Genomic DNA, 27,868 nt, shown 5'->3' on the forward strand with positions numbered 1-27,868 from the left:
TAAAATGCATCTTTTATTAACCAATCAGTTACTTATTAAGGTAATGTAAAGATTTCTCTTGCATTGTGGTCCCTTTATTCAGGTGTACATATTTAATATAAAATACATAATTAAAATTACATTTGTATTCTCACATCCCGTACATCAGTTAGTGCACTGATACATACAATGTAGGCCAAAGTCTTTTGAAATGACACTACAAGCCATAGCAACTGCATTTCATTGATTGATTATTTTCAGCCTATCCTTGGTGATGTTTAATCAGCCAGAAAGACATGGCCAGTGACCTGATAAACTGTCTGTGTCAGGAGGAAGAGTAACACTTTATAACATTGAGGATGTTACACAAAGAGGGAGAGATATGCTAACCTATACAGAGTAAGGCTTCTCTCAAACCAATAAATGAACCCTGCCAATGAGGCAGTTTACAGTCAAAAGAGAAATAGAAGCTGGGAAGTCTCTGTCGCTGAATTGAAATCAACTTGACATATTAAGACAGTTCGTCTTGCACAAAAACAAAATGATGATTTGTATAAATGACGAAGGTGGAAGCAGTTAGAGACTTTGTCAACAGCTGTGCGAAAACAGGAGAGCTTAGTACAGACAGATGGTTTGGAGCAAATGGAACAAATATAGGAAGGTGGTGACCGACATAATCACATTTCAATAACAAGGCATTTAGTGTCATGATTAATGTACACATATAGACAAAAAATGCAAATCAGCAATTTTCCTATGAAAGATATTTATGATATTTATGTGTGTAGTTGTTTATGTGCTTTGTTACAGTTTTTAGTAGTCTCAGTTTGTGGATACAGGATTATAAATTTCCAGTTTGAGTGGAGGATCAAGCTGATTAGCAAGGTAAATCCTAATTATCTTCATGTTTTGGGCAGTGAAAGAATATCCCATCTCTCAGCTTAACACTACAGCCCAAATGTCTAGAGACTCAAACTAGGTTGAAAACGCTACAAGGCAACATCAGAAAGGACACTCAAAAAACCAAAGAGTGAGTTACTGGTGGCATCTGGACACTATCCATGAGTGGACGAGTGGCTAAGATGGTGCTTTAATTGCAAGATTAGATCACTTTAGTCTAACAGCAGGCATGCTGGCTTTCATTTTCCTTTTTCTCTGCTGAATTTCCTTCAAGATCTGAAAAAAATTCAATTACAATGCTTATTAAAATGACAGTTTTGCACTTTATTCTATATTTGCATTAACTTTTTGCCATTTCATCTATTTGTGTATTTGTCTTTCTGTATAATGAATTCAAATGAACGGATAGCTGTTTTCCGCAGTACAATGATAATATGGCTTTGGATCGACCCAACACATTGCATAATAGTTAGTCTAGATTTGTCAAAGTTTGCCATTTAAAAATGTTAATATTTAACGAGTGTTAAACCGCAGATCAATATATAACGAAGAGAAATTAGTCAGTAAATACAATAATAAAATTATCTGTAAAATGGGATGGTCAGGAAGATTACTTGAGGAATTCATTTATTAAGGATTCTGCAGCAAAGAAACAATGGCGGGAATATAGGCTATTTAAATGTAATTATATCACATTTTAGGTTCAGTGCACATCCCGCCATGTGTTTAATTATTAATCTCAGAGCAAGCAGCCTTCATTGTCACTGTAAACATTCCACAGATTACAAGCTCTCTTGTATGACATCATGAAATACTCACTAATGAGGGTCCCATTCCCAATCTGAGTTGGGCTGTCTTTGCTCCTTTCCAGTTGACTCATCATTGACTGTTCAAAGGCCAGAGCTGCAACTCGGAAAAAGAAATCCTTCACATGTTCCCCTGGGACAGAGCAAAGCAGAAATATAATATAGGACTAGGTAGCATACAGTCATTTCTTTATCAAGGGCTTTTCCACTGGAAGACCAACACATTCTATTATAATGAATAATTGATTTGACCCTTGAGTGTCTTAGGACTAAGCAACGCAAATATTACTTATCCGGCACTTATAGGGTTAACAGTGTCATACATGGGTTAATGTTCCAAGAAAGGAACCATAGATGTTGGAGCAACCCTTAAGGATTGAGCTTTATAGAATAAAGGTGAAACTAAACAAAAAAATCCCAAAAATAATTACAACACGAAAATAGGGTATGTGTAATAAAAACAAAAGAAAGATTCTTTAAAAGACAATACCATAACTTAGCCAATGCTTATCTTGTGGAATTTATTTATGGAATTTCTTTATTATTTCTAGGACAAATGTTGCATGGTATGTCCACTAAATGTCTAAAAGAGGGGGAGGGAAGAAAGAATATTGAATACAACCATTTACTAGAAGGATATATACAGTGGCAAGAAAAAGTATGTGAACCCTTTGGAATGATATGGATTTCTGCACAAATTGGTCATAAAATGTGATCTGATCATCATCTAAGTCACAACAATAGACAATCACAGTCTGCTTAAACTAATAACACACAAAGAATGAAATGTTGCCATGTTTTTATTGAACACACCATGTAAACATTCACAGTGCAGGTGGAAAAAGTATGTGAACCCCTAGACTAATGACATCTCCAAGAGCTAATTGGAGTGAGATGTCAGCCAACTGGAGTCCAATCAATGCGATGAGATTGGAGGTGTTGGTTACAGCTGCCCTGCCCTATAAACACAAAAAGCACAAAAAGCATTGCCTGATGTGAATGATGCCTCGCACAAAAGAGCTCTCAGAAGACCTACGATTAAGAATTGTTGACTTGCATAAAGCTGCAAAGGGTTATAAAAGTATCTCCAAAAGCCATGCTGTTCATCAGTCCACGGTAAGACAAATTGTCTATAAATGGAGAAAGTTCAGCACTGCTGCTACTCTCCCTAGGAGTGGCCGTCCTGTAAAGATGACTGCAAGAGCACAGCGCAGACTGCTCAATGAGGTGAAGAAGAATCCTAGAGTGTCAGCTAAAGACTTACAAAAGTCAATGGCAAATGCTAACATCCCTGTTAGCGAATCTACAATATGTAAAACACTAAACAAGAATGGATTTCATGGGAGGATACCACAGAGGAAGCCACTGCTGTCCAAACAAAACATTGCTGCGCGTTTACAGTTTGCACAAGAGCACCTGGATGTTCCACAGCAGTACTGGCAAAATATTCTGTGGACAGATGAAACCAAAGTTGAGTTGTTTGGAAGAAACACACAACACTATGTGTGGCGAAAAAGAGGCACAGCACACCAACATCAAAACCTCATCCCAACTGTGAAGTATGGTGGTGGCGGCGGCATCATGGTTTGGGGCTGCTTTGCTGCACCAGGGCCTGGACGGATTGCTATCATCGAAGGAAAAATGAATTCCCAAGTTTATCAAGACATTTTGCAGGAGAACTTAAGGCCATCTGTCTACCAGCTGAAGCTCAACAGAAGATGGGTGTTGCAACAGGACAATGACCCAAAGCATAGAAGTAAATCAACAACAGAATGGCTTAAACAGAAGAAAATACGCCTTCTGAAGTGGCCCAGTCAGAGTCCTGCCCTCAACCCGATTGAGATGCTGTGGCATGACCTCAAGAAAGCGATTCACACAAGACATCCCAAGAATATTGCTGAACTGAAACAGTTCTGTAAATAATATTAACAAAGTATTTAACCAGGAAAGGTACATTCAGATTACTCTGGTTTCCAAGTACGTCCTGGGGATGTTACCTTAGCCCAACATCCAGGGGTTGTTACTATCACCCAATTTAAAGAGGAATGGTCAAGAATTACTCCTGACCGTTGTGCACGTCTGATCTGCAACTACAGGAAACGTTTGGTTGAAGTTATTGCTGCCAAAGGAGGTTCAACCAGTTATTAAATCCAAGGGTTCACATGCTTTTTCCACCTGCACCGTGAATGTTTACATGGTGTGTTCAATAAAAACATGGCAACATTTCATTCTTTGTGTGTTATTAGTTTAAGCAGACTGTGATTGTCTATTGTTGTGACTTAGATGATGATCAGATCACATTTTATGACCAATTTGTGCAGAAATCCAAATCATTCCAAAGGGTTCACATACTTTTTTTTGCAACTGTATGACCTAAAATGTACTTCAATGTGAGTACTCAATAGAGCTTCTCGTAATAAAGAACATAAAAAGAATGTTTCAACTTGTATAATGATACAATAACATTACCTGCTAACAGAGTGGCGAAACAGTAGTAGTATAAAATTACCTGGATAATGAATAGAAGATGAATAGTGGGACTGTAGTCTAATGTAATTAAGTGTGGATCCCCAGACCCTACACAATACCAGTGAACCCCAACCTCTCCCTGTAATTAACTAGGTACAGTATGGGTAAAATTGCTGAAAACATTCGGTCCGCTAGTATTCCGTAGTTAAAGATTGAACCAACTATAACAGCAGATACAGTCGCTATGGCTACTAAGCCCTTAAATCCAGTATGACCTTAAAAGGGTCAATCAATAGGTGAAGTATAAGGCTACGACCCTAAAAACACTCCCATAGATAGAGAGTCCCATAAAAAACAGCTAGCAACAGAACTTATAGTTAAGTTTCCTCAGTGGCGTGAAAATAATCGTTAAGTACTGGAACTGCAAATCGTTGCTGACAGGCGGTCGTACTAACACACTTGCGAAGCTTAAAATAGAAATATCTGTGGATTGTCGTATAATAGCCAATCTACCTAAAAATAAAACTACTAAACTAAATCGCTACCTGTACTCCCCCATAATCCTAAACTTCAATCAAGAAGCACAATGACTCCATAACCCTAAAGCCCCAAAACACCAAAATTAAACAAAAGAATAAAAGAAGCGTAAAAAACGCCCGACGCGCGTTTCGGCGCTAATGAAATGCGCCTTCGTCTAGGGCTAGTGAGAAGTCGCCCCTGATTTGCCATATTTAAATGTCCACGCCAATCTTATGGTCCCGCCTCTATGGACGATTCATCTAATCAAAATGAAGTAGGGGCGTGGAAAAAGGATAAGCGCCCTCCCCTTAACAACTCTGTGAGAAATCTGCTAGGAAATGAAACCGGCTTTTGTATTTTAAAGTCAGGCATACTAGTCATAATCATATCCTACAGATATTGCTTGCTTATCACCTCTACTGACAGAAAAAATGTCTGTCAGTGACAATTATACTAATGTCATCAATTTCCAAATGGGAATAAAAACAGTAGTCATTTCCTGGATGTCTGAATTACATAATGGAGGTTGAAAGTACCAAAAAAGGTGCAAAAAACACTCTCTAGGTCAAAAAGGGTTAAGTGAGTACAAATGAAAAAACACATCAAAAGACACTGGATGGGTAATTCATATTCATCAGTTCATATTACCCCAATTGGTGTGTATTAAATTTATGTTTTAATAAATGTTTCACTCATTCCCATAATTTTACGGACAGTCGCTTTCTTGTCCATTACGAGGTGTAGACTTTGAAGAGTCTCATGGAACAGTGAAGTAAAATACTAGGGGACAACAAACTAAAATAATCAAGTGAATATACAGGATTTAGTGAAAATACTCAATTGAACATGCTCTATATTTGTGATGTCATAAAAGACTTTATTGGATTAATTATTTTACTTATGACAGGATCAAGAAAATTAGAATCAACGTAAGAGGTAATACTAGGATTACATTTCTTATAGTTATAATCAATAATTGTAAAAGTAACCATCTATATCAGTCTCTAGATAATCTGGAAATGGTTACATGAATTACAAAGGGACTATATTTCCCAAATAAATGTTTCATGAATGGGGTTAGGTACCCCCTTCATTCAGGCCCAGGGGTGCTAGGGTCTTTAATTTATAGATCCAATAGGACTCCCTTTGTTTTAATAGGCGGTCGAAATCTCCACCTCTTTGGTCCAGTGATATCCCCATAGATGTCTCTGTCATTTTTGTATCTCTTACTGAACGAATGTGTTACACAATATGAAGTTTAAATTGTCTGAAGGTTTTCCCAACATTTTTCTTTCCACAGGAGCAGCTAAGAAGATAAACTACTCCTGTGGTTTTGCAATTGAAGAAATCCTTAACTGGGAGTTTAACCCCTTAAGGACACATGACATGTGTGACATGTCATGATTCCCTTTTATTCCAGAAGTTTGGTCCTTAAGGGGTTAATATTCTTAGTACTATCTTCAATCACTTTGGAGTCCCGTAAGATGAATTTACAAGCCGTACACTTGCCACGTTGATAGGACCCTATCAAACAATTCTTTAGCCATGTGTATGAGGATTTTTTAGAAGAGAGGTGTCTGGGTACCAAGAGGGTTTTTACCCCTCCTAGCTGTTAATAATGCATTAGAAGTCAGTACATTCTTGAGGTGCGTATCCTGTGTAAGTATGGGCCAGAAACGATTTAAAATAGATTTGGCCGATTCCCGCCCCAGATCAAAATCAGCAATGTATCTAAACTGCTGGTCATCAGAATCCTTATGGACATTTTTTAACATGATCTCCCTGTCCATATCCAAAGCTCTCTTATACGCTATTTTTAGACATTGGTTAGAATATCCACGTTCTTTGAAGTGTGTGCGGAGCTCCTTAACTTTAGACTTGAAGTCCTCCAGTGTTGAGCAATTCCTACATACTCTAAGATACTGTCCTATCGGAATACCCTTTTTAAGGGGTCTCGGGTGGTAGCTATCCCATTCCAGAACACTATTTGTGGCTGTAGATTTCCTAAATAGTATTGTTTGGAGGTGGTTAATTTTATTCTTAGACCTCGTGGTATCATTTCTTTTTGTATGTAGTTTTGTAATGAGGATATTTCCTAACCTACCCTAAGTTGTTGTTTAACCCCTTAAGGACACATGACATGTGTGACATGTCATGATTCCCTTTTATTCCAGAAGTTTGGTCCTTAAGAGGTTAAACAACTTGGATAGTTCCTTAAATCCTGTTTGTATATTATCTGTTGTAGGGTTAGGTTCTAATGGATTATCCGAAAAGACAGTGTCTGCTTCAGCACACCAACTTGTATAGTCCTGTTTTTGAGACAAAAAAAACTGTCATTTTATTTCTAAGTTTAATCAAAGTATGAAACCTTAAAATGGTGGTATTGAAGCCAATAATATAACAACAAAGAAGAAAGGAATAAGGTCCCTTAAGTAGTGTCCTCCAACTTAAAAGGGCCTGGCCCTTAATTGAAGCAATACAAATATTACTTATCTGGCACTTATAGGGTTAATAGCATCATACACCTATGCTTTAAATTGACACTAGGACAGCAAAGAGACATTTCGTTCATTCTTACATAAATCTGTGAATGCAAAGCTCTGCAGCAAAACATAGACAAAATAAATATACCCTTTCATTCACCATCATTGAAGTAAATGTAAGGAAAATGCACCTTGGGATGTAAACACTGACACTGACCATACCTGCACTGCTAATATACACAGCTATTCTGATTTATTACAATGACACAAGTCATTTCTTTTCCTGTAGGTTCTAACCTGTTTTTGCTGATACGGACCAATATTCGGCTTTAAACTCTGTAGCGAATTGTATAGCGTCACGTTCTGTCCGCTCACACTCTGCTAGAGTCTGTAAAAAAACAATGAAAGAAATTTCAAAAACACTGAAAAAAAAAAGAATACAGAAACCTAGACAGAGCACAGCGATGACAGGCATTGAAGACTGCACTCAGAATGTCAACACATGGATACCATTATGACAAAGAGAAAACCTACAAAATAAGATTGTTTTTGCTTTTCCCGTTATATTGCCCATTGCTTTTTATTAGGTGAAACCCTCTTGTTCAATGTATATAAAACTGAAAAGAAATCAGGACCTACATAAAAAGCATAGAAGAACCGAGTGTGCTCTCTTCTCTTTCCACAACCCCCATGTTCTCATGCAGACAATGTGTGGAGAGTTCAATAACCAACAAAAGGCATCAGCAATCTGCATCTACCCACCCATAGGACACATGCAAGGAGATGCTATGCTTTGGGATGAAAATTGATCTAGTATTGACAATCCATACATTACATACACATTATACAATTCATTGCTTAAATGTAGTTTTATTATTATTATATTATTTATATAGCGCCAGCAAATTACGTAGCACTGTACAATGGGTGGACTAACAGACACGTAATTGTAACCAGACAATTGGATGCACAGGAACAGAGGGGTTGAGGGCCCAGCTCAATGAGCTTACATGCTAGAGGGAGTGGGGTATAGTGACACAAAGGATATAAGTAGGGGTAATGAAATAAGTTGCTAGAAAAGTTGTCACTGAGAACTTAGTAGGTTATTTTTGACAGTTGACAGTCATGGGGGGCAAGGGGGATAAAAAGCCACTAACAGTTTAAACGATATGCTTTCCTGAAGAAGTGTGTTTTCAAAGATTTTTTTGAAGGAGTGAAGACTGGGTGAAAGTCTAATGGAGAAGGCAAGGGAGTTCCACAGAAAAGGTGCAGCTCTGGAAAATTCTTGAAGGCGAGCATCAGATGTAGGAGTATGGACAGAGGATAGGCCTAGGTCTTCGGGAGAGCGCAGGGGCCTCGGCGGGACATATAAAAGACAGGTGAGTGCCCAATGACACTAGTTCCTCTCACCATGAAATACAGGGCCAGCAGACGCAGTGCCCAATCTACCTGGTCCTATATCTTCTCTCCAATTATCAATAACTCTGATACGGACCTGACGAACTTTAACTACGACTGGAGACAAGACCATATAAAGTTCCTAGGGGTTAACTTCATGCCCACACCCAATACACAATTCAAGGCAAACTATGTCAAACTGCTTAGTGAAGTCCGAACCGTCTCGCAGGGGTGGAAAGGGAAATATATCTTATGGGCAGGACAGAAAGCCTCAGTGAAGATGGTGATCCTACCAAAAATTCAATACCTATTTCGAACAATGGCCTTGTGACGGTATAATCCTGTGACCCGTCAATCATTCCCTTTTTCCCATAGAATAGAATAGCCAAGTAATCCACAGAGTAATAAATCGCAGGTATCGCCGAATAATCCACAGATGAGCCAAAGCTTAATGCTGGAACAAGACTGATTAACTGGGAACAAGGGTGCTCAATTTATGCAACACATAACTCCTCCTCTGGGCCAAGCTAGATAATTGAGTTTAAGCAGCTTATCAAACACAATTATCTACTGGCCAGAAAAGTTTCACAATTCTTAAAAATATACTTTATACATAACATATTAATATAAAATTTGTGAAAATCCGTTCGGTAGTTTTAGAGTTATACCGTGTGAAAGTTTGACCGGCTCTTCACCCTCAGGGTCCCACTCCCGTGGCGCTGAATGGAGAGGAAGGGGGTAAAACACTCCCCTTTCTCCAGCACCGGACTCCCTCGGCACTGGGGACTCTCCTCCTCCTTTGGCCGTCATCGGCTGAATGCGCATGCGTGGCAAGAGCCACGCGCGCATTTAGCCAGTCCAGAGGAAAGCATTCTCAATGCTTTCCTATGGATGGCAGCGTCTTTTCACTGTGAAAATCACAGTGAGAAGCGCCTCTAGCGGCTGTCAATGAGACAGCCACTAGAGGCTGGATTAACCCTAAAGTAAACATAGCAGTTTCTCTGAAACTGCTATGTTTACAGCAGGCAGGGTTAATCCTAGTTGGACCTGGCACCCGTGGCCTGGGTGCCTATAGTGGACCTGGCACCCAGACCACTTCATTGAGTTGAAGTGGCCTGGGTGCCTATAGTGGTCCTTTAAAGAGACACTATAGTCACCAGAACCACTACAGCTTAATGTAGTGGTTCTGGTGTCTGTAGCCTATGCCTGCAGGCTTTTTAATGTAAACACATTGGCTTTTCAGAGAAAATACACTGTGTGCAGAACTGGCGTTGGCTCGTATGGCAGATCATATGGGTGGTGCATTGTGATATCACATGGTAGGCAGAGCATATGGGGGGCGGCCAATTTTTGTTTGCCTAGGGCGGCAAAAATCCTTGCACCGGCCTTGATCCAGTTCCACCCGCCTCTGTAAGACACAGTCACAATAAGTCTCCACCCCTCCACCAAAAAGTGTTTACCTGTGGACATTACTACCACACTACGTGCCCCTGTTCCTGAACATCTACCATCACAAGTCATTGGGCCTCCCAGCCTGTGCCCTCCAGGACCTTCCCTGGCTCCACCTCCCATTGGTCTGTGTATTGAAGCCTACCCCAGTCTGGTGCATTGGAGCTCAGTTGAGAATATTGCAATGTGATAATGCCCTTCTGGTGTGATTTTTCTAGACATAGTCTCTCAAAAAAAGTAATCTGTTAATGTGCCGCTTCTTTAATATGTGCTTGTTTCACAAAGTCTCCAAATTGTCTGTTTCTAAAAAAATATGAAGGGGTCATTGTTCTGCCTTGCAGGTCCTCAAATGGCACTACAACTCCCCCGTCATACGACTGATGTATCCTATGCAATCCAGCATATTCAATACCCCTAAACTCCTGTGCCTTTATTCCTGGGAGGAAAGCTCTGTTTCTCAGTATGACGTCAGACCAAACTTTGTTGCACGCGTATCCCAGACCCAGATGGAGTTCTGTGAGTAGTAGCGTACTGTGTTCCTTTGGGACCCAGATATAGAACTGAGAAAGGCCCACTCCCATCATCTAGGACTCCAGATCCACCCAAATTTTGCCAATTTCTGGCAAACCTATGTTCTTCTGGCTTCCAGATTATGTTCATAATAAAGAGCATGGGCCAACACTCCATACAATAAATAGCGTTTATGAGTGGGAATATACTGGTCTTAAAATTTTAGAAAAATCCAATTGTTGACATTTATGTCTTCGAGTACCTTTATAGTGTGGTATTTATTGTCATGAGTGCTAGACCATTCTCTTTATTTATTTTTATATAAGAATGGTTTTGGTGGGACCATGATCCGTGCACCTTCCAGAAGTAAGTGTTCACTTGATGTGATATTTTGTTTTTCATCTGAAATCCTATTGATTATTACTATTTTCTCTTGTTATTGCTTCCTAAAAAACTTTTTGGCTTACCACTGTATCTTTCTTGGTTCCAACTAGGAAAATTGAGCAAGCCTCTGGATCATTCTCCCTTAGAGCATCCTGCACCCACCGTCTGAGGAAAGAAATAGAATAATATAAGAACAGGCAATGTCCAAACACACTAAGCATCAATCTTTCGCCTTTTGGCCGACTCAGTCATCTCCACACCTTTACAGGTTTGGTTGCATACAGCTAAGATACGTGTCCTGTAACTTACTTTGTATTCTCCAGGGTTTGGATGTCACCCAAATCAAATGCAGTGATAATAACTGCAAGACATAACAAACAGAAGTTATATATACAGGACCATTGTAATGATTTTCAAAGCCAAAATAATGCATCTACTTTTACACAGAGGGGTCACATGCAAACATAAGGAGTATTGCTGTGAAGCTTTTTGATACTTATTAATGCCATACAATACTGTGAGCGCTGTGTTTTCCTCATTTAAATTATTTGAGATATTTTAATCTCCTTAGGTGGCATTTTATGAAAGTCTCGGACCACCACAGCAAAATGCTCACAGTAATGTGCAGTGTGAACCAATTTAACACAGCAATTGACAACAATAAATCTTGCAGTAATGTGCATTGTGTATGAGTGTGTCAAAGGGACTGCTTAGAGGCTGCTTGTGGAATTATGTGTGTGTGTAGAGTGGACTGCTGTGTGTGTAAATAGAGTAGTGTGTGTAAATAGATTTGTTTGCGGTGAGTTTGTGGTGGAGTATCTGTAGATGGGGCTGCAGATACTGTTTGTCGATGGGCTCTGTGTGTAGCGACTGTAGTACTCGGGTGTATATCACATCTAGTGCATGTGTGTATATAGGAGATATAGTGCATGTGTGTGTGTAAAGCATGTAGTGAGTGTGTGTTTATATTGAATATGTAGTGAGTGTGTGTATAGGAGATTTAGTGTGTGTGTGTGTGTGTGTGTAGGGGATGTAGTATATGGGGGATGCAGTATGTGTGAGTGTGAAATAGAGTATGTGAATGTTTAGGATGTAGGGGCGCTTGTATCCTTGATGGTACAGTGCTGAGCTCTTCTGTTTTGCACCTTCGTCAGGAAAAACCTTGTATAGTCTTGTTGCAAGCTTCTGCTCTCTGGTCGTATCAGAAAGTTGCCACAGGTTACTATGGCAATGCTTCAATACTATCAGTGATAGTGCCGGAGTTTGCGAGAGGAATATGCAAGCTTTGCACCCTATGAAGGTGGAAACCAGGTCTCTGGAAACTTGTGTTCACCAGCCTATGAAGGGACATGGGTCGCCAGCTGGGGCATATTTTGTCTGTCCCCCCCCCCAGCGGTGAGACCTAAGGCTGTCTAAGGCTACCTTAAGGTAGCACAAGCCAATTATCTAGAAAGGTTGATCATGACAGATTTACATCTCCTTTCAGTGTTAACTATTACGGCCTTAATGTAATATTTTCGGATAAGATTTTTAACCCCTTAAGGACCAAACTTCTGGAATAAAAGGGAATCATGACGTGTCACACACGTCATGTGTCCTTAAGGGGTTAAAAGATTTTATATTTTTGATAAACTTTTACAAATATTTAAAAAATATGAAAAAATATATATCAATGTATCAAAAAAGATCAAAATATTTGTCAAATTATTATATTATTTTACAAATGTATCCAAAAATATTAAATAATTTAAAATACATAACCAAAAATATTAAATCAAGACCTATGTGGTATAAAGTATAAAGGTTGAATCCTTTTACATTGTAATACATGTTATCTCACTACCAACCCTGTGCTCCTCTGTAATATGTTGAGGCAATACATTTGAACTTCTCTTGTCCCGCTGTGTCCCATCTGCAGTTTAGAGAGAAGCAAAATCAAAATATCATGAAAGCAACTGCAGCATACATCTTTTAAAATGAAAAATAAATAATGTATGATTTAATCAGTTCGTTATTAACCCCTCGATCGATTATATCTCATGGTGTCATCGTAATCTTTCCATAAGGACCCATTGCCTGAATATAATTTTGTTTTTATTTAGCATTTGGACCTGTATACAGATTTGCCCCATTAAATGAGTACAACATCCCATCCGATACATCTTTAAAGGCTTGTTTGCAATGAGAGTCTTGTTCCCTCACTGATCTTCAAAGGGTTAAGTTCTATGTGGTAGAGATCTCTAAAATAGATATATATCATACCGAAATGTTAGCATTATAAAAAATATATGCACAGACACTTGATGTGTTTCAAATCAAACACTCTGTTCATTTTGCCAGATAGCAGCAACTTGCTACAATAACTATTTTCCTAAAAGTAAAAAGGAGGCTGTATTGTAGTCTATGATTACTCCCAGCCTTGTAGGCTTGTGTGCCATTTGCGTAGGGAGATCATTATAATACAATGCAGAACAAAATGAGCATCATCTATGAAAGAAATAGCAAATACAAATGGAATATAGCACCATTAATTCCAAACAGGACAGACAGTATCAGATGCCTCTTTATAATAAAATCATATGAAAGTTGTGTAGTAAGTCGCCTACATTTGGAGGTTGAATGGTATCCCCAGGATCTCAAATTTCTCAATCTCAAAATCTACACCGATTGTTGCTTTGTAATCCCGATCAAATACGTTCTTACAGAACCTACAATAAAAACAGCAGAAGTGAGGCAGTTTTACCTGAAAGTGGGCAGAATAAATAATTATAATAATAAAAGAAAAACATTTGTAAAGTTAAAAATCATTGATTAGGGCAAATAACTCTTCCCTGGCAAATCATAGAGTGAAGTTCCATATTGGAAGTTTTTTGCCTGTCTGGGAGTGCAATATCATCAGGGTTATTTACTAAACTGCAATTGTCAAGAAATTCAAGATAAATTTCAAATTTAAGACCAAAGTAGCCAAACTGGAAAAATTATCCTAGACAGATATTCTTTCCACTTTTGGCTATTTGGGCCTTAAATTTGAAATTAATTTGAAATTCACTTTAAAATGCCCAACAACGTTTATGAATAACCTTGCTTGCAAAATAATGATTATATCAACGATAGACCATGAGTAAATACAAAGGGCATAGTAGAAATGGAGATTGAACATGAACCGGGAATTTGGTGGAATTGAAGGCTGTATAGCCATAAAGCTGAAGAGGATATTGGCTCAGGATCAATGCATAAAGTTTTTTCGTGAGAAACACAAATGTTGATGATTAACAAGGACATACAGAAATACTAACAAGGCTTAAACGTTACATTATCATGAATCTCAGTTTACAGGTTACCTGTTTATCAAACTTGTCTTCCCAACATAAAGATCCCCCAACATCACAACCTTTGACATCTTCAGCCTGTGAGGTACCATATTTAAAATGAAAAAAAAATGTATAAACAGTTTGAAAAGAGTAAAGATACTTATTAAATTATAGATTGCATAGTAAAACTAAGTTTCTAGGAATACCACTGTGTTTAAGGGGAAAAGGCAACTGATGTATTTCTATTTTTATGATAAAAGTAGTTATTAGGTTTTCATTTTTACTGTATTTTGCATTTAGCGTTCAAGATCATAAAAAGCAGCATAATCTTGGGCACCTATAAACTATACGAATATTAATACAAAATGCCAATATGTACACACATAATCTGCATTATTATAGAAAATGTCCAACATACATGAATGATGCTTTGAACGGTCTGGATCCGCTGTAGGTTAAAGGGATATACAATTATGTACAAAGAGAATACACAAAGAAGAGGGAAGAAGAATGGGAACAGGTGAGAATTTTTGTTTTAGAATTTATAAGAATAATTTATAATTCTGATATCGATGCCCCCATTACAGCCTAAGACATAATGCAACATTCAGTGACAAGCCAATGCCTCTATGCCTCAGTGTAGTTAAAGACACATAGTTGCATTAGTGGAGTAAGGGATGAGAAACCATTTATCCATTTGGGAGTAGATATGAGTAGTGGTTATGGGCTTGTTTTCAGTTGCTGACAAAAGATTATCTCCAGCAGAAAATGTATAACATGATTAGATAATTATCTCTGTGTCAGTTCATGTTTCTTAATAGCCACTGTAAAAACCAGTCAAGGGGTTATAAATCAGATCCATATTTAGCAGTGAACCTATGTTTTGGAACATAGCTGTCAGGATACAGTAAATACCCAATGTCCAATTATAGACTAGACAATAACCAGAAAGAAAGAAAAAAGTAATAGAGACAGAAAGACGTGTTACTGACCCTAAGAGCCAACAGACTTAATTGAAAATGTTTCTGCAAGCAGACAAGCAAAGTAACTAAACCAGCAGAGGTCAGGACACATAAACATAGACTAGCTGAGATCAGGGGATATAGATATCAGAATGCTGAGTAACAAATGAGTCATAACTAACAATACAATGAAGAAAACAATCTTAAGGACCACAGCTTAAATAGTCTTAGCAGTCAGTATCATTTTGTCTGTTCTGGAATTTTCATTGTTGCAACAACATTAAAACACCAATGAAGTGGTTTTGGTGTATAGATCATGGTTCTATAGTCTATTGTTTCTCAAATATGAATAGTTCATGTGAAATTAAAGCCCAGTTTCTCCTGAACAAAATGATATATAATAAGTTCGGGTGCACTTAATATGAAAGAGGTGAATTACGGTTGTACAGACATATAGCGCAAATTCCAGTTTTTGTTTACATTTTGTTTTGATCAGAACGTGTACTATTGACTCCATCCTGAAGGGGTTAACCCCTTCAGGACGGAGTCAATAGTACACGTTCTGATCAAAACGTGTAAGTGTATATATGTATATATATATATATATACACACACATATATACACACACACATTTAATTTATTTTTACATGTTAATTATCATTTTATTTTACTCTTCCCACCAGCAAGGGGACTGTCTGACAGCACAGACAGTCCCCCTGCAGGCAGATCCACAGCCAGCTATAGGGGGCCATGTGATCACTCTTTGAGATTTGCCGGGGGAGAGCTGCCTGGGCTTTCAGGCAGTCCTCCCGAAGAGGATCGCGGTGGAGGTAAGTAGCTGGAGGCTCCTGGGGGGCTTAAGCCTTTATGGCGTTCTATGCCGCCGCAACGGCTTTAAAGACCATTATAACGGGGACGGCATAGAGCGCTGTAAGTCAAGGGGTTAAGGAGATATATATTTTTTCAGTCCAACTACCTTGACATATTAAGAAAGGTTTGGTAATGGGACTGAAATGGTAAATGTATGCTGTAGTACAGCTGTAAAAAACAAATGGCGTTATCTTGTTGATTTTGAAGTCCTATGAGTGTGTTCGATCTCAGCCAATCCAATGCTTTCCCGTATGAAAGCATTGGAAGGCTATTGCATGTGTGGCAAATAGCTGCGCAGCCAATCAGCATCTCCGTGGAGAGCGTTCAGCACCTCCATGCAGACCCAATCTAATACACCACCAACCTTCCCCATTCTAATACACTGTCCACAAATCCAATAAACTACCCCCCTCCCTCAACTCTAATACACTGCACCCTCCACCCAATTTAATACACTGCCTGTAACGGACCGTTTCACTTACAAGAGGATAAAACCCAGTTTAGGCGATAATCCCCTTTTTGAGAGACAGGCACAGCTACTGCAGAACACCAAACTCCCGAACTGGATACAAGATAACACTCCGAACTGGAACAGCTGAACAAGAAAAGCATACAATCCGCTTACACTCCTGGCAGTCAGCTTACAATCCAATTCCCCCCAAGAACGAGACGACACTTCATTTTGAGGGTTAAACAGGAACTCCCAACTGGCTCACCCAGCCTGGCTTTTATTTCCAACTCACACATACAGGCCACACCCAGGGGGAGGCATAAAAGAACCAATGACATAGATGTTACCTCCCACACATCCCCTCCCCTTAGTGTGACACATAATCCCATTATGCATACAGTTCAAAATATACTTTTACACAACTTTCATAACTTTAGAACCATACATCACATTCACATAAAAATACATATCCACAATCAATCCATTCAGGGGAACAACATATTAAAAAATGGCATGAATCCGACCAGGGGTTCAAAAGTTACTAAAAGTATCTTTTGTTCCTTTCTGGCTGGCAGAAAAACATCCCCACAATGCACCCTGGTTTCCTCCCTTCTGCCCTGGAGTTAATTGGAGAAGTAATCCAATTATCCAGGACTAGAGGCAGACTCCATTAACCACATGGTTGCAAAACGACATAAAACACTTTAAAATAAATAAAGTCACATTTACACATAACACACAGACATTTCACCTATCCCCAGATAGCTGGGATCTGCGCGCACAAAACTACCGAATAGCGCGCAGATCCTACTCACACAGTACAATTGCCATGGAGCTAAAGTCTTTCCCATAGTCTTTCATTATATGAATAGGCTCCATGGTATGGCTATCTGGGGTATCACATTCCCATAAAGTCTGGTCCATAGTCCAAAGGCAAGAGGCGGGCAATCAGCCCCCTCCAAGGACACGTGGCGAGGTCGGTTTCGCCACACTGCCCTCCCCCCAATTTAATACACTGCCCCCCTCCCACCACTCTAATACTCCAAATTAATACATTGCCTCCTCCCCACCACTCTAATACACTGCCCCACTCCCTCCCCCAATTTAATATACTGCCCCCTCCCTCAAATTAATACACTGCCCACTTCCTCCCTCAAATTAATATAGTGCTTCCTCCCTCCCCCAATTGAATACACTGCCCCACACTCCAATTTAACACACTACACAGGAAGATCCCCAAAACCTCTCTTCTCCTACCTTAAAGGACCACTATAGGCACCCAGACCTCTTCAACTCAATGAAGTGGTCTGGGTGCCAAGTCCATCTAGGGCTTACCCTGCAGCTGTAAACATAGCAGTTTAAATGAAACTGCTATGTTTACAATAGGGTTAATTCAGCCTCTAGTGGCTGTCTCATTGACAGCCGCTAGAGGCGCTTCAGCGTTTCTAACTGTGATTTTCACAGTGAGAAGACGCTGCCGTCCATCGGAAAGCATTGAGAAATGCTTTCCTATGGACTGATTGAATGCACCTCCGGCTCTTGCCGCGCATGCGCATTCAGCGGATGACGTCGGAAGAGGGAGGAGAAAAATAGAAATAGGGTCGCACTCAGTCACAACAATTACACACAGGGTGCTACTGAGCATGGGTCAGCAAAAGACCCCAAGAGACATATTTAAATAAAAAGAATCTCAGGCACTCACTGTGATTGTTCTTCAAGCAGGTTTATTGCAACGTTTCGACCTCAATGAGGTCTTTTTCAAGCGGGAAAAAGAGGGAAGGAGAGTCACCAGCGCCGAGGGAGCCCGGCGCTGGAGAAAGGTAAGAATTTAACCCCTTCCTCCCCCTTCAGTCCGGCGAGAGTTGGACCCAGAGGGTGGGGGGGACCCAAAGACCCTATAGTGCCAGGAAAACGAGCTTGTTTTCCTGGCACTATAGTGGTCCTTTAAGATAAGCCACCCGTCCTCCAGTTCCAGCCCTGCTTTTCTCTGCTCAAGCAGGCCAGACGCTTCTCTGGCACTGCGAGCAGGAGTGGCTGGCCTGCAGGAGCACGCAATCGGGCGTGGGAGGGAAGACAAGAATCAGACAGGAAATATCTTTCCTGTATTGTGGCTGGTTGCAGCCACAACTCAAAGTGGCCCCAGGGCAGGTGGGCTGCAAATATATCCATTGTGGGCCGCATTCGTCCCGCGGGCCGCAAGTTTGACATGCTTGCTGTAAGACCATTCATTTCTATTCTCTATCTGGTTTGTAATCAGTGTCATATCTAATCAGATTTCTCCTCCTCCCCTTTGCCTCATCTTAAGTTTTGATTTATTAATGTTTTACTTTAAAGTCCATTCATCCATGTAACTGCAACAATTATTTCAAGTTCTTAACTTAATTGATCATTTACTGAGTCAATGTAATAATTTCTTGCATTGCCTTAATATTTATAAATGAGTAAAAAGTTGTAAAATGCTGCAGTATCTCTATACATGTAACCTAAAAAAGTCACTCCATTGCCCCAATGAAACATGCATGCATGTAATTATGCATCTTTTCATTTGTGTATTTTTTTATTTTTTTAAAGAGCTAGCAAAAGCTGCAAATCTCTTGTCTGACACTTTTGCAAGCCCTCCCATTCTAACCCAGCCCAGACTTTCTGTCCAATCATAGACTTCCCAATGCATCTCAATGATATGGCTTTGCAAGACTGGTGCTCTGGGCAACTGCCTGTCTCTTGAGTTTAGCTCCACTGAACTAAACAACGAGGAAGTAACAGGACGGGTTGTCTGAGTCAGTGGTGGGGGGTTATGCAACAAGGTTAATTTATAAAACTGCCAATTTCTTTTTTACTTTTTGCTAAATAAAAAAAAGAGTGTACATACTACCTACTTACAGCAATTCAGCAAGATTATCGTATTGCTTTTGTATTAACTTTTTTTATTTGATTACTGTGAACCATTACGGCATAATAAATTAATCAGTGGGTAACAGCTGGCAGGTGTTGGGATTTAACTTACTGATTAATTTATAATTACAACCAAACAACAAAGTAATGGTCTACACATCCTGCAAATCATAAAACACCAAACAAATAAAAGCGGTTTTATCTACTTCCTTTCTTAAAAGATCATTAACATTTATCTTGGTGACATGTGAAATGAATAGTGGGCACAAAGAACAAAAAAGGAAACAAAAAGAATATTGTTATATTTTTCTGATGAAATCTCAGAATTAAAGAGACTCTCCAGTGCCAGGAAAATAAACCGTTATCCTGGCACTGCAGGTCCCTTCTCCCTCTCACCCCTCATCCCATGTTGCTGAAGTGGTTAAAACCCCTTCAGTGTCTTACCTGTATCCAGCGCCGATGTCCCTCGGCACAGGGTCAGGCTCCACCTACGCTCCCCCCCCACCGATGTCAGCCGGCGGGGGAGACATATTGCGCATGCGGGGCCGGCAGTGAGGGAGAAGGGACCTGCAGTGCCAGGATAACGGTTTATTTTCCTGGCACTGGAGAGTCTCTTTAATTCTGAGATTTCATCAGAAAAATATAACAATATTCTTTTGGTTTCCTTTTTTGTTCTTTGTGCCCACTATTCATTTCACATGTCACCAAGATAAATGTTAATGATCTTTTAAGAAAGGAAGTAGATAAAACCGCTTTTATTTGTTTGGTGTTTTATGATTTGCAGGATGACCTCCCCATAGGAAAGCATTGAATAATGCTTTCAATGCTTTCCTATGGGGATTTTGGCGATGCTGGAGGTCCTCACATAGCGTGAGGATGTCCAACGTCGTTATAACACACTTTTCATGTTCTATGAACACGGAAGTGCCCTCTAGTGGCTGTCTAGTAGACAGTCACTAGAGGAGGAGTTAACCCTGCAAGGTAAATATTGCAGTTTATGAGAACTGCAATAATAACCCTGTAAGTGTAAAGGGTAGTGGGAGTTGGCACCCAAAACCCTCCAATGGGCAAAAGTGGTCTGGGTGCCTGGAGTGTCCCTTTAAGTCCTATTCCACGCTGATAGCTAATACAAAATATGTAAGCAGACAGTATCTGAAGTTATACACAAAAAGGGAATCTACAAAAATAGAATGAAAATGCAAACATAAGGTAATATTGGACTTAACCCTGCAATATAAACATTGCAGTTTCTCAAGGTTTTTCATTGCAGTGCCATAGGACTGTAACAATGCACCCAGGCCACTTCATAGAGATGAAGTTATCTGGGTGACAATAGTGTTTCTTTAAATACACGGATGTGAACCGTAGCTGCCAAGGAATAAAAATACTGTTGCTTATGAGTATCAGAATAATTGCAGTATCACCAGATGTTTAAAGGGACACCATAGTCACCAGACCCACAACAGCTTAATGTAGTGATTCTGGTGTCTAACGCATGTCCCTGCTAGAGAAAAGGCAGTCTTTACATTGCTCCTGAGTAACACCTCTAGTGGCAGTCACTCAGACAGCCACTAGAGGTGCTTCCTAGTCCCGTGCTGCACGGGGATTCAATCCATCTCTGTGAGGAGATGCTTATTGGCGCAATAGCCTGCCAATGCTTTCCTATGAGTAAGTAAAGACACCTTTTCACTCCACAGAGAGGGGGCGGCGGTCCAAACATGTATTCCAGAACTATAGTGTTAGGAATACATGTTTTATTCCTATAGAGTTCCTTTAACCCCTTAATGACACAACTTCTGGAATAAAAGGGAATCATGACGGAATATATCCGTCGTCTGTCCTTAAGGGGTTAAAGCAGGGGTTCCCAACCCAGTGTCAAGTACACCCTACCAGTCTAGGATTTAGGGACTACCCTGTTGTGTCTAAAGTGTTTTTTTTTTTTTCTTTCTAAAAACAACTTACACAACTGGGTAATCACTAAATCCTGGACTGTTAGGGGGTACTTGAGGACTAGGTTGGGAACCACTGCTTTAAAGTGATTACTAATCTGAAACAAATTGTAAAATGTTGGCAGACAGGACTGGGATGTCAAGGGTGAGATGATTTACAAAGTGTTGTAAAAGTGTATATAGTACTAAATGTGCTATAAGTAAACAGAAATCAGTCATAGCAGGAGTGGATAAGCTATCTTGGAGCTACTGATTTCATCTGCCTAAAGAGGAACTGTTGTGTCCTTCATTTTAACACAGTCCTAATAGCTAACTACTGTATTAATAATAGTTAAAAATTAACTATCAGTTGCATATCTCCTAAGTGTCCCTATTTAGGAGGGACAGTCACTATTTAGGGCCCAAATCCCTCTTGTAGCTCTTTTCTGTCCTAACGTACCTCTTTTCTATATTTGAGTGCATAACAGAGCTCCACAACAATACGACTCACAGTAACATGGCATTAATCTACCATAAATGTGATTAGAAATCAGTCTGAGTCAATAACATCCGTGGTGTACTAAGGTGGGGTGGACTGCCCTGGGTGACAAGCGGCAGGGGGCACCTTGGTTACGGGTGTGCAGTACAACAGGTGTCTGCTCTGCAGCCATGCTGTGAGTGCTTGAGGTGCTGGCAATGGGGGGCTGCTGGTTTTGCAGTTCCTCTCATGCCCTATATTTTTGCTTGAGCTAGGTTATGACATCATTTCAGCCCCAGTAACAGTACAGTGCAGCAGGAAACTGGGAAATCATTGCACAGAGGCTGATTCTGATTCCATCGCCATCCCACTCTGATAAAAATACATAGTTCTTGTTCTAAATGGAATTTTGGTTGCATACACTTATTAGTAAGTCACCTAAAATTTATCAGAACAACCCTGCCCCTGGCTATGCCCACACCCCTATAATTAGTGTCCCTATTTGTCCATTGAAATGCTGGGAGATATGTAGTTGTGCTAAAACTGCTCTACAATTCTTCATAGATTAATTAATTTATTTTATTTTTAATTCTTTATTTTTGCAGTGCATATGGTGGTAACATTCAGGCACGTGGTACCCCAAAGGCAATCCGCATGCATATTCAAAACAGAGAGTGTGTAACATGGAAAGCATTAGGGTATGGTAGTACAATGCACTATTTTTATAATTATGAACAGGCTTAAATCATGCTATTTAGGATTAAGACATTAAATTTTCAACGTAATTCTGATAGCTTAGAAAACAGGCTTATAGTACAATCTTATAGAACAGGTGTATAAAGCAGGCTTGTAAAACTGTTTTATAAAACAGACTTATAATAGGTGAACATATCCACCTGCATTGTCGCGACATCTAAGGCAGGGACAAGCAAAATTCACATTAGAACATATTGTATACGAGATTGATCTTGAGAGTTAGTACGGTGCTCCAAGTTGCTGCGTCTGCACATTTTTGTTAAGGTTATGGTACAAGAGGGAGCTACACAGCTTTTCCCTGAAATGGTTAGGGCATGAGTGACACATGCATGTCCTATGTGTACAGGCGTGTGGTTGCAGCGGTAATTGTGAGACCCTCTTATATGTGTGCTTATGTAATGTAAATCTTAGATATATGGCATGTTTTACTGTAGAAAACACGGGTGGAAAATACCAAGAGGTTGCCAGGCAGACAGGCATATGAGTATGAGAGTAGGTTACCGGCCATCAGGGAAAGCATTCTACGTGTGTAACACAACAGTATATAATCATTATGGCATTGTTATACAGCTGTCAAGCACAAATTAGAGAAAACAAGCAAAGCGATCAGGCATATAGGTTATCTTAAGTGTTCTCTGGTTGTAACAAGTCACGGGTAAGGAGGCCGTTTTGCGTTCTGAGCTTGGACCTCTGCACTCTCCTAGGGTGTGCGTTCCCATTCAGCCTATGCCCATCGTGGGAAATAACTGTGAGGTTGTGTGGGAGTCCTGATCAGGCTGCAGGGGTGGTATTGGACTGTGGGATTGTCCGTCGTCTGTACTCGACCGGCAGATCCGGAATTCCCTCCAGCCCTGGTTGGTATAGGAAGCCGGCCCCCGTGTCCCACTAACCTGGAGGCCCTGTGGTGTCAAATTTGTCCCCTGTTTGGGGTTGCTGTGGCGTCCGACAGGTGTTCGCCTTTTGTAGGGTCTTTTCAGCCTGCTTGGTCGGTGAGTGGAGGCTATGCCTCGGAGTGCTCTTGGCCCAGGCAAGGTGGACGCTTGTGATGGCTGTTTCTCCCGAGGGAGTCCGCTCTGCCCCGTCTTTTGCGGGTGTGGTAGGTGAGCTGTGGTGCGGTCTTGTATTTTGCGCCAGAAGGCTTGGAAGATGTCATCCAGCCGCTGTGAAATGTTTGGGATGGCGTTGTGTGGATTTTGCCCGGGCGGGCCATGGTCCTCTGTGGTAGTTTGGCGTTCATCCACCATTTTGGAGCGTGGCAGCAGCTTGGGAGCGAGTGGTATGCAGCGATGGATATATGTCGAGTTAATTTGCTTGTTAACCCGTTCAAGCTAGGGTGGACCGGGATAACCCCCACCTGTCCGGAGGGGGGGGGGGAAACAGGGCAGTATTACAGGCTTGGGAGGGCACTAGGTCGCACAGAGCAGGGGATCGGCCGCCTCACCCGTCCGGCGATACTACTAGGCCTCGCTCCCTGGACCCTCGACAGATGCTCCACGTACCCGCGGGCGGCAGACCCGGGGCACCTCGGCTGGCTCCTGAGGTAGGTATGTCCTGGTTACAGGCTTTTGTGGTGGTCCTGGCTGGCTGGTGTGCGGTTTTTCAGGCTTAGGAAGATGATTGAGCTCGGAGCTCACACAAGGCACGTCCAGCCGCCATGATGTCCAGGCCCCCTCCTTCATAGATTAATTTTATTTTCATTTACAAGCTTTGCAGGGCAAGTATGTAAATGGATTGTCTTATGGACAGAGATAAACGCATATAGCACTGCTGGGGAAAATGTAAAGCCCACATGTATGCATACAGCATTTCTTCGTTAGACGCCTGAGTGACCCTGAGGCACCATGTAAAAGTGAATCTATGCAATACTTTAGTGCAGTGGAGGTATTTTTACCTCCACAAGAACTGGTGATAAACACTATACATTTTCAGCTCAAGCAGACTTGGGAAACAGAGATATAGCAAAACTGTAGTACATGATTTCCATAACACATAAAAATCTAAGAGAGAGACGCCAATATAGCGTTAAAACGTTAAAATATATTAATATGCAACCTTGTGTTTTTTTAGATATCTTAATTATTTCATAACTAAATTGTAAATGAATAATGGAATTTAACAAACTCCTTGTCCCGGAGGGCATTAAATGCAATAACGGATGGTATATCTGCTTTTAAATGATTAGTTACTGTTTTGTCTCACTCACTCAAGTAAGTACATTGGGTCATACTTATAATTGACTCACCCAAGGTCCACTGCATGGCGCTGTTTGCAAGCATTTTTCACCTGCTGATTAAATTGGGATTTGTATTGAATGGACGATTCTGGTCTATAACACTGTGAAATGAAATGGGAAACAAACAGGCACAATAAAATATGAAAATTAATAAGACCTACACATTAAGGTGGAAGCTTATGAAAACAAGTGATACTGTTGAGGAAGAATACGTGAAAAATTGAAGAGAACACAGAGAAAAAATAATGCATGGTACTGAACAGATGCTTCAAAGTATTAGGTTATATTGCTTTGTCTGCGTACAGGATTCAGCCAGGTGTGACAATCCAAATACACAGACTACAAAGTAAATAATTGAAAACCTGATTACATTTTAACTTTTTAGTCATTGTAAGAGGAAGCCAAGCTCTACTGATAGCAAGGCATACACTGATCATGCACTTAAACTAGGATAGGGGGACATATTTATAGCAAAGCTAAAACATTCTGGGCCAAAGTGCCAATTAAGGAACAATCACTGTAGAAACCAATAAAATGTCTCTCAGCAGGCGGTGTTCTGTCCAAGAATGAAACTTATTTGGCCATGAAAATGTGGCCATATTAGTGGTAAATGATTTCGCACAAATGATCATCACCTGCAGCTAAAATGATGCAAAGGCTCGATCAAAGCACTTGTTTTCCACAATGTATTGTATTTCTATGTTTATTTAATTTTGTCATATTGGATAGTTCTCAATCCTCCCGACAGTCAGTTTTCTCCATATGTACGTTCATAAATCATAAATCATAAATGTGAATTAGCAAATAGGCATTTTGCACAGAACTTAACCAGGATTTATATTTTGATTTTCCGTGACATCACCAAAAGAACAGATTGGCTGATTCACCATTTTTTTTATTCTTGGTATGTAATGAAAGGTGTACAGAGTTTGCCCAAGCATTAGGCAATGTAACTTCTTAATTCAAATCCACTGGCACATGTGGCATATAATATGGGTGTGGAGGGGATGCAGCAATTGCCCACTTGTCCCCGTTGATGGCTTCAACCATGGAAACTTTTCTCTGAATGGTTTATATTATTACTCATACAGCAGGGTAGCTAACATACTTTATGAGTTAACAGAATCAGAGGTCACTGTCAGCAGCTGGTTAATACCTATAACTCACAGTGCAGTCTCTCCATGACACAGAAATACCATGACCCCAGCCCTGCCAGCACCCAGGGTGTATATACACCCAGTGCCAGGCTGTGTGATAGTGTGTATACACCCAGTGCCAGGCTGTGTGATAGTGTGTATACACCCAGTGCCAGGCTGTGTAATAGTGTGTATACACCCAGTGCCAGGCTGTGTGATAGTGTGTATACACCCAGTGCCAGGCTGTGTGATAGTGTGTGTATACACCCAGTGCCAGGCTGTGTGATAGTGTGTATATACACCCAGTGCCAGGCTGTGTGATAGTGTGTATATATACCCAGTGCCAGGCTGTGTGATAGTGTATTATATACAGCCAGTGCCAGGCTGTGTGATAGTGTATATACCCAGTGCCAGGCTGTGTGATAGTGTATATACCCAGTGCCAGGCTGTGTGATAGTGTGTATATACACCCAGTGCCAGGCTGTGTGATAGTGTGTATACACCCAGTGCCAGGCTGTGTGACAGTGTGTATATATACCCAGTGCCAGGCTGTGTGATAGTGTATATATACCCAGTGCCAGGCTGTGTGATAGTGTATATACCCAGTGCCAGGCTGTGTGATAGTGTGTATAATACACCCAGTGCCAGGCTGTGTGATAGTGTGTATACACCCAGTGCCAGGCTGTGTGACAGTGTGTATACACCCAGTGCCAGGCTGTGTGATAGTGTGTATATATACCCAGTGCCAGGCTGTGTGATAGTGTATATATACCCAGTGCCAGGCTGTGTGATAGTGTGTATACACCCAGTGCCAGGCTGTGTGATAGTGTGTATATATACCCAGTGCCAGGCTGTGTGATAGTGTGTATATATACCCAGTGCCAGGCTGTGTGATAGTGTATATATACCCAGTGCCAGGCTGTGTGATAGTGTATATATACCCAGTGCCAGGCTGTGTGATAGTGTGTATACACCCAGTGCCAGGCTGTGTGATAGTGTGTATATATACCCAGTGCCAGGCTGTGTGATAGTGTATATACCCAGTGCCAGGCTGTGTGGTAGTGTGTATACACCCAGTGCCAGGCTGTGTGGTAGTGTGTATATACCCAGTGCCAGGCTGTGTGATAGTGTGTATATACCCAGTGCCAGGCTGTGATGAGGCTGGTCATTATGACTAACCTGTGGCATCTTGGAGATCACTCTGTCTTTGGTTACATGGAGTCCCTGCTGGCCCAGCATTGCTGCCATCCTGCTCACACGGGCTGCTCCGGGGGCTCTGTATGGGGACAAGATGGCATTAATCAGGGCAGGACGATGGAGGAGGAGGGGTGAGCGGACCCCGGGATGCGGTAAGTGTCCGCACAGCACACGGAGGATGGAGGCAGTCCGGGGCGCAGAGCTCACACAGGTGGGAGGTGCAGTATTAGAGCTGCTGATGGAAGGAGAGGACGGATGAAACGGCTGCTGTTACCGGCTCGCTATCCCGGTACTGACACAGCGCTGCCCGTTACACTGTCACCATGGCAACGAGTCAGCACGCCGAGGGCGGAGCTATTTGCGAGGTCAGGCAGAGAAAGCTAGAGGGGGCGGTCTGAAAGTGGGCGTGGTCAACGCGGAGTGGGCGTGTCCCAAAGAGCATGACCACCAGAGAGCGTTATAACAGGGTGCTAGGGATCCAGTCTGCCTCTAGGGGAGCGTTATAACAGGGTGCTAGGGATTCAGTCTGCCTTTTGGCGAGAGTTATAACAGGGTGCTAGGGATTCAGTCTTCCTCAAGGAGAGAGTTAAACAGGGCTAGGACTTCAGTCTGCCTCTAGGAGAGCGTTATAACAGGGTGGTAGGGATTCAGTCTGCCTCTAGGAGATGGTTATAACAGGGTGGTAGGAATTCAGTCTGCCTCTAGGAGAGCTTTATAACAGGGTGCTAGGGATTCAGTCTGCCTCAAGGAGAGAGT

The 27,868-nt window shown here is 41.1% G+C and overlaps 2 protein-coding genes across 2 annotated transcripts in view; one reads left to right on the top strand and one right to left on the bottom strand.

Moving 5' to 3' along the window:
* On the bottom strand, positions 1-27,440 carry RAB36 (RAB36, member RAS oncogene family). Its single transcript, XM_063454531.1, has 10 exons — positions 27,095-27,440; positions 24,789-24,880; positions 14,239-14,304; positions 13,504-13,605; positions 12,745-12,809; positions 11,207-11,258; positions 10,981-11,062; positions 7,454-7,544; positions 1,699-1,818; positions 1-1,155 (listed from the first exon to the last, which is right to left on the bottom strand). Exons 1-10 carry the CDS (start codon positions 27,161-27,163, stop codon positions 1,097-1,099), a joined length of 798 nt encoding a protein of 265 aa, XP_063310601.1. The 5' UTR covers positions 27,164-27,440; the 3' UTR covers positions 1-1,096.
* Positions 14,265-27,868, top strand: part of RSPH14 (radial spoke head 14 homolog) — a 243,814-nt gene continuing 230,210 nt past the window's right edge. Inside the window, exon 1 of the mRNA XM_063454530.1 lies at positions 14,265-14,311. The gene's annotated coding sequence lies outside the window, so the exon portion shown is untranslated. The remainder of the gene's footprint in view (positions 14,312-27,868) is intronic.

The sequence above is a fragment of the Pelobates fuscus genome, chromosome 5 (genome assembly GCF_036172605.1).
Source record: "Pelobates fuscus isolate aPelFus1 chromosome 5, aPelFus1.pri, whole genome shotgun sequence".
Taxonomy (NCBI): Eukaryota; Metazoa; Chordata; class Amphibia; order Anura; family Pelobatidae; genus Pelobates; species Pelobates fuscus.

Bases quoted from the DNA above. Each gene is read 5' to 3' on its own strand.
- RAB36 (XM_063454531.1), bottom strand. From the start codon at position 27,163: ATGGCAGCAATGCTGGGCCAGCAGGGACTCCATGTAACCAAAGACAGA. The intron at 24,881-27,094 runs GTTAGTCATAAT...TTCATTTCACAG, and splicing joins TGATCTCCAAGATGCCACAG to TGTTATAGACCAGAATCGTC. The intron at 11,063-11,206 runs GTAAGTTACAGG...TTCTTTCCTCAG, and splicing joins CAAACCCTGGAGAATACAAA to ACGGTGGGTGCAGGATGCTC.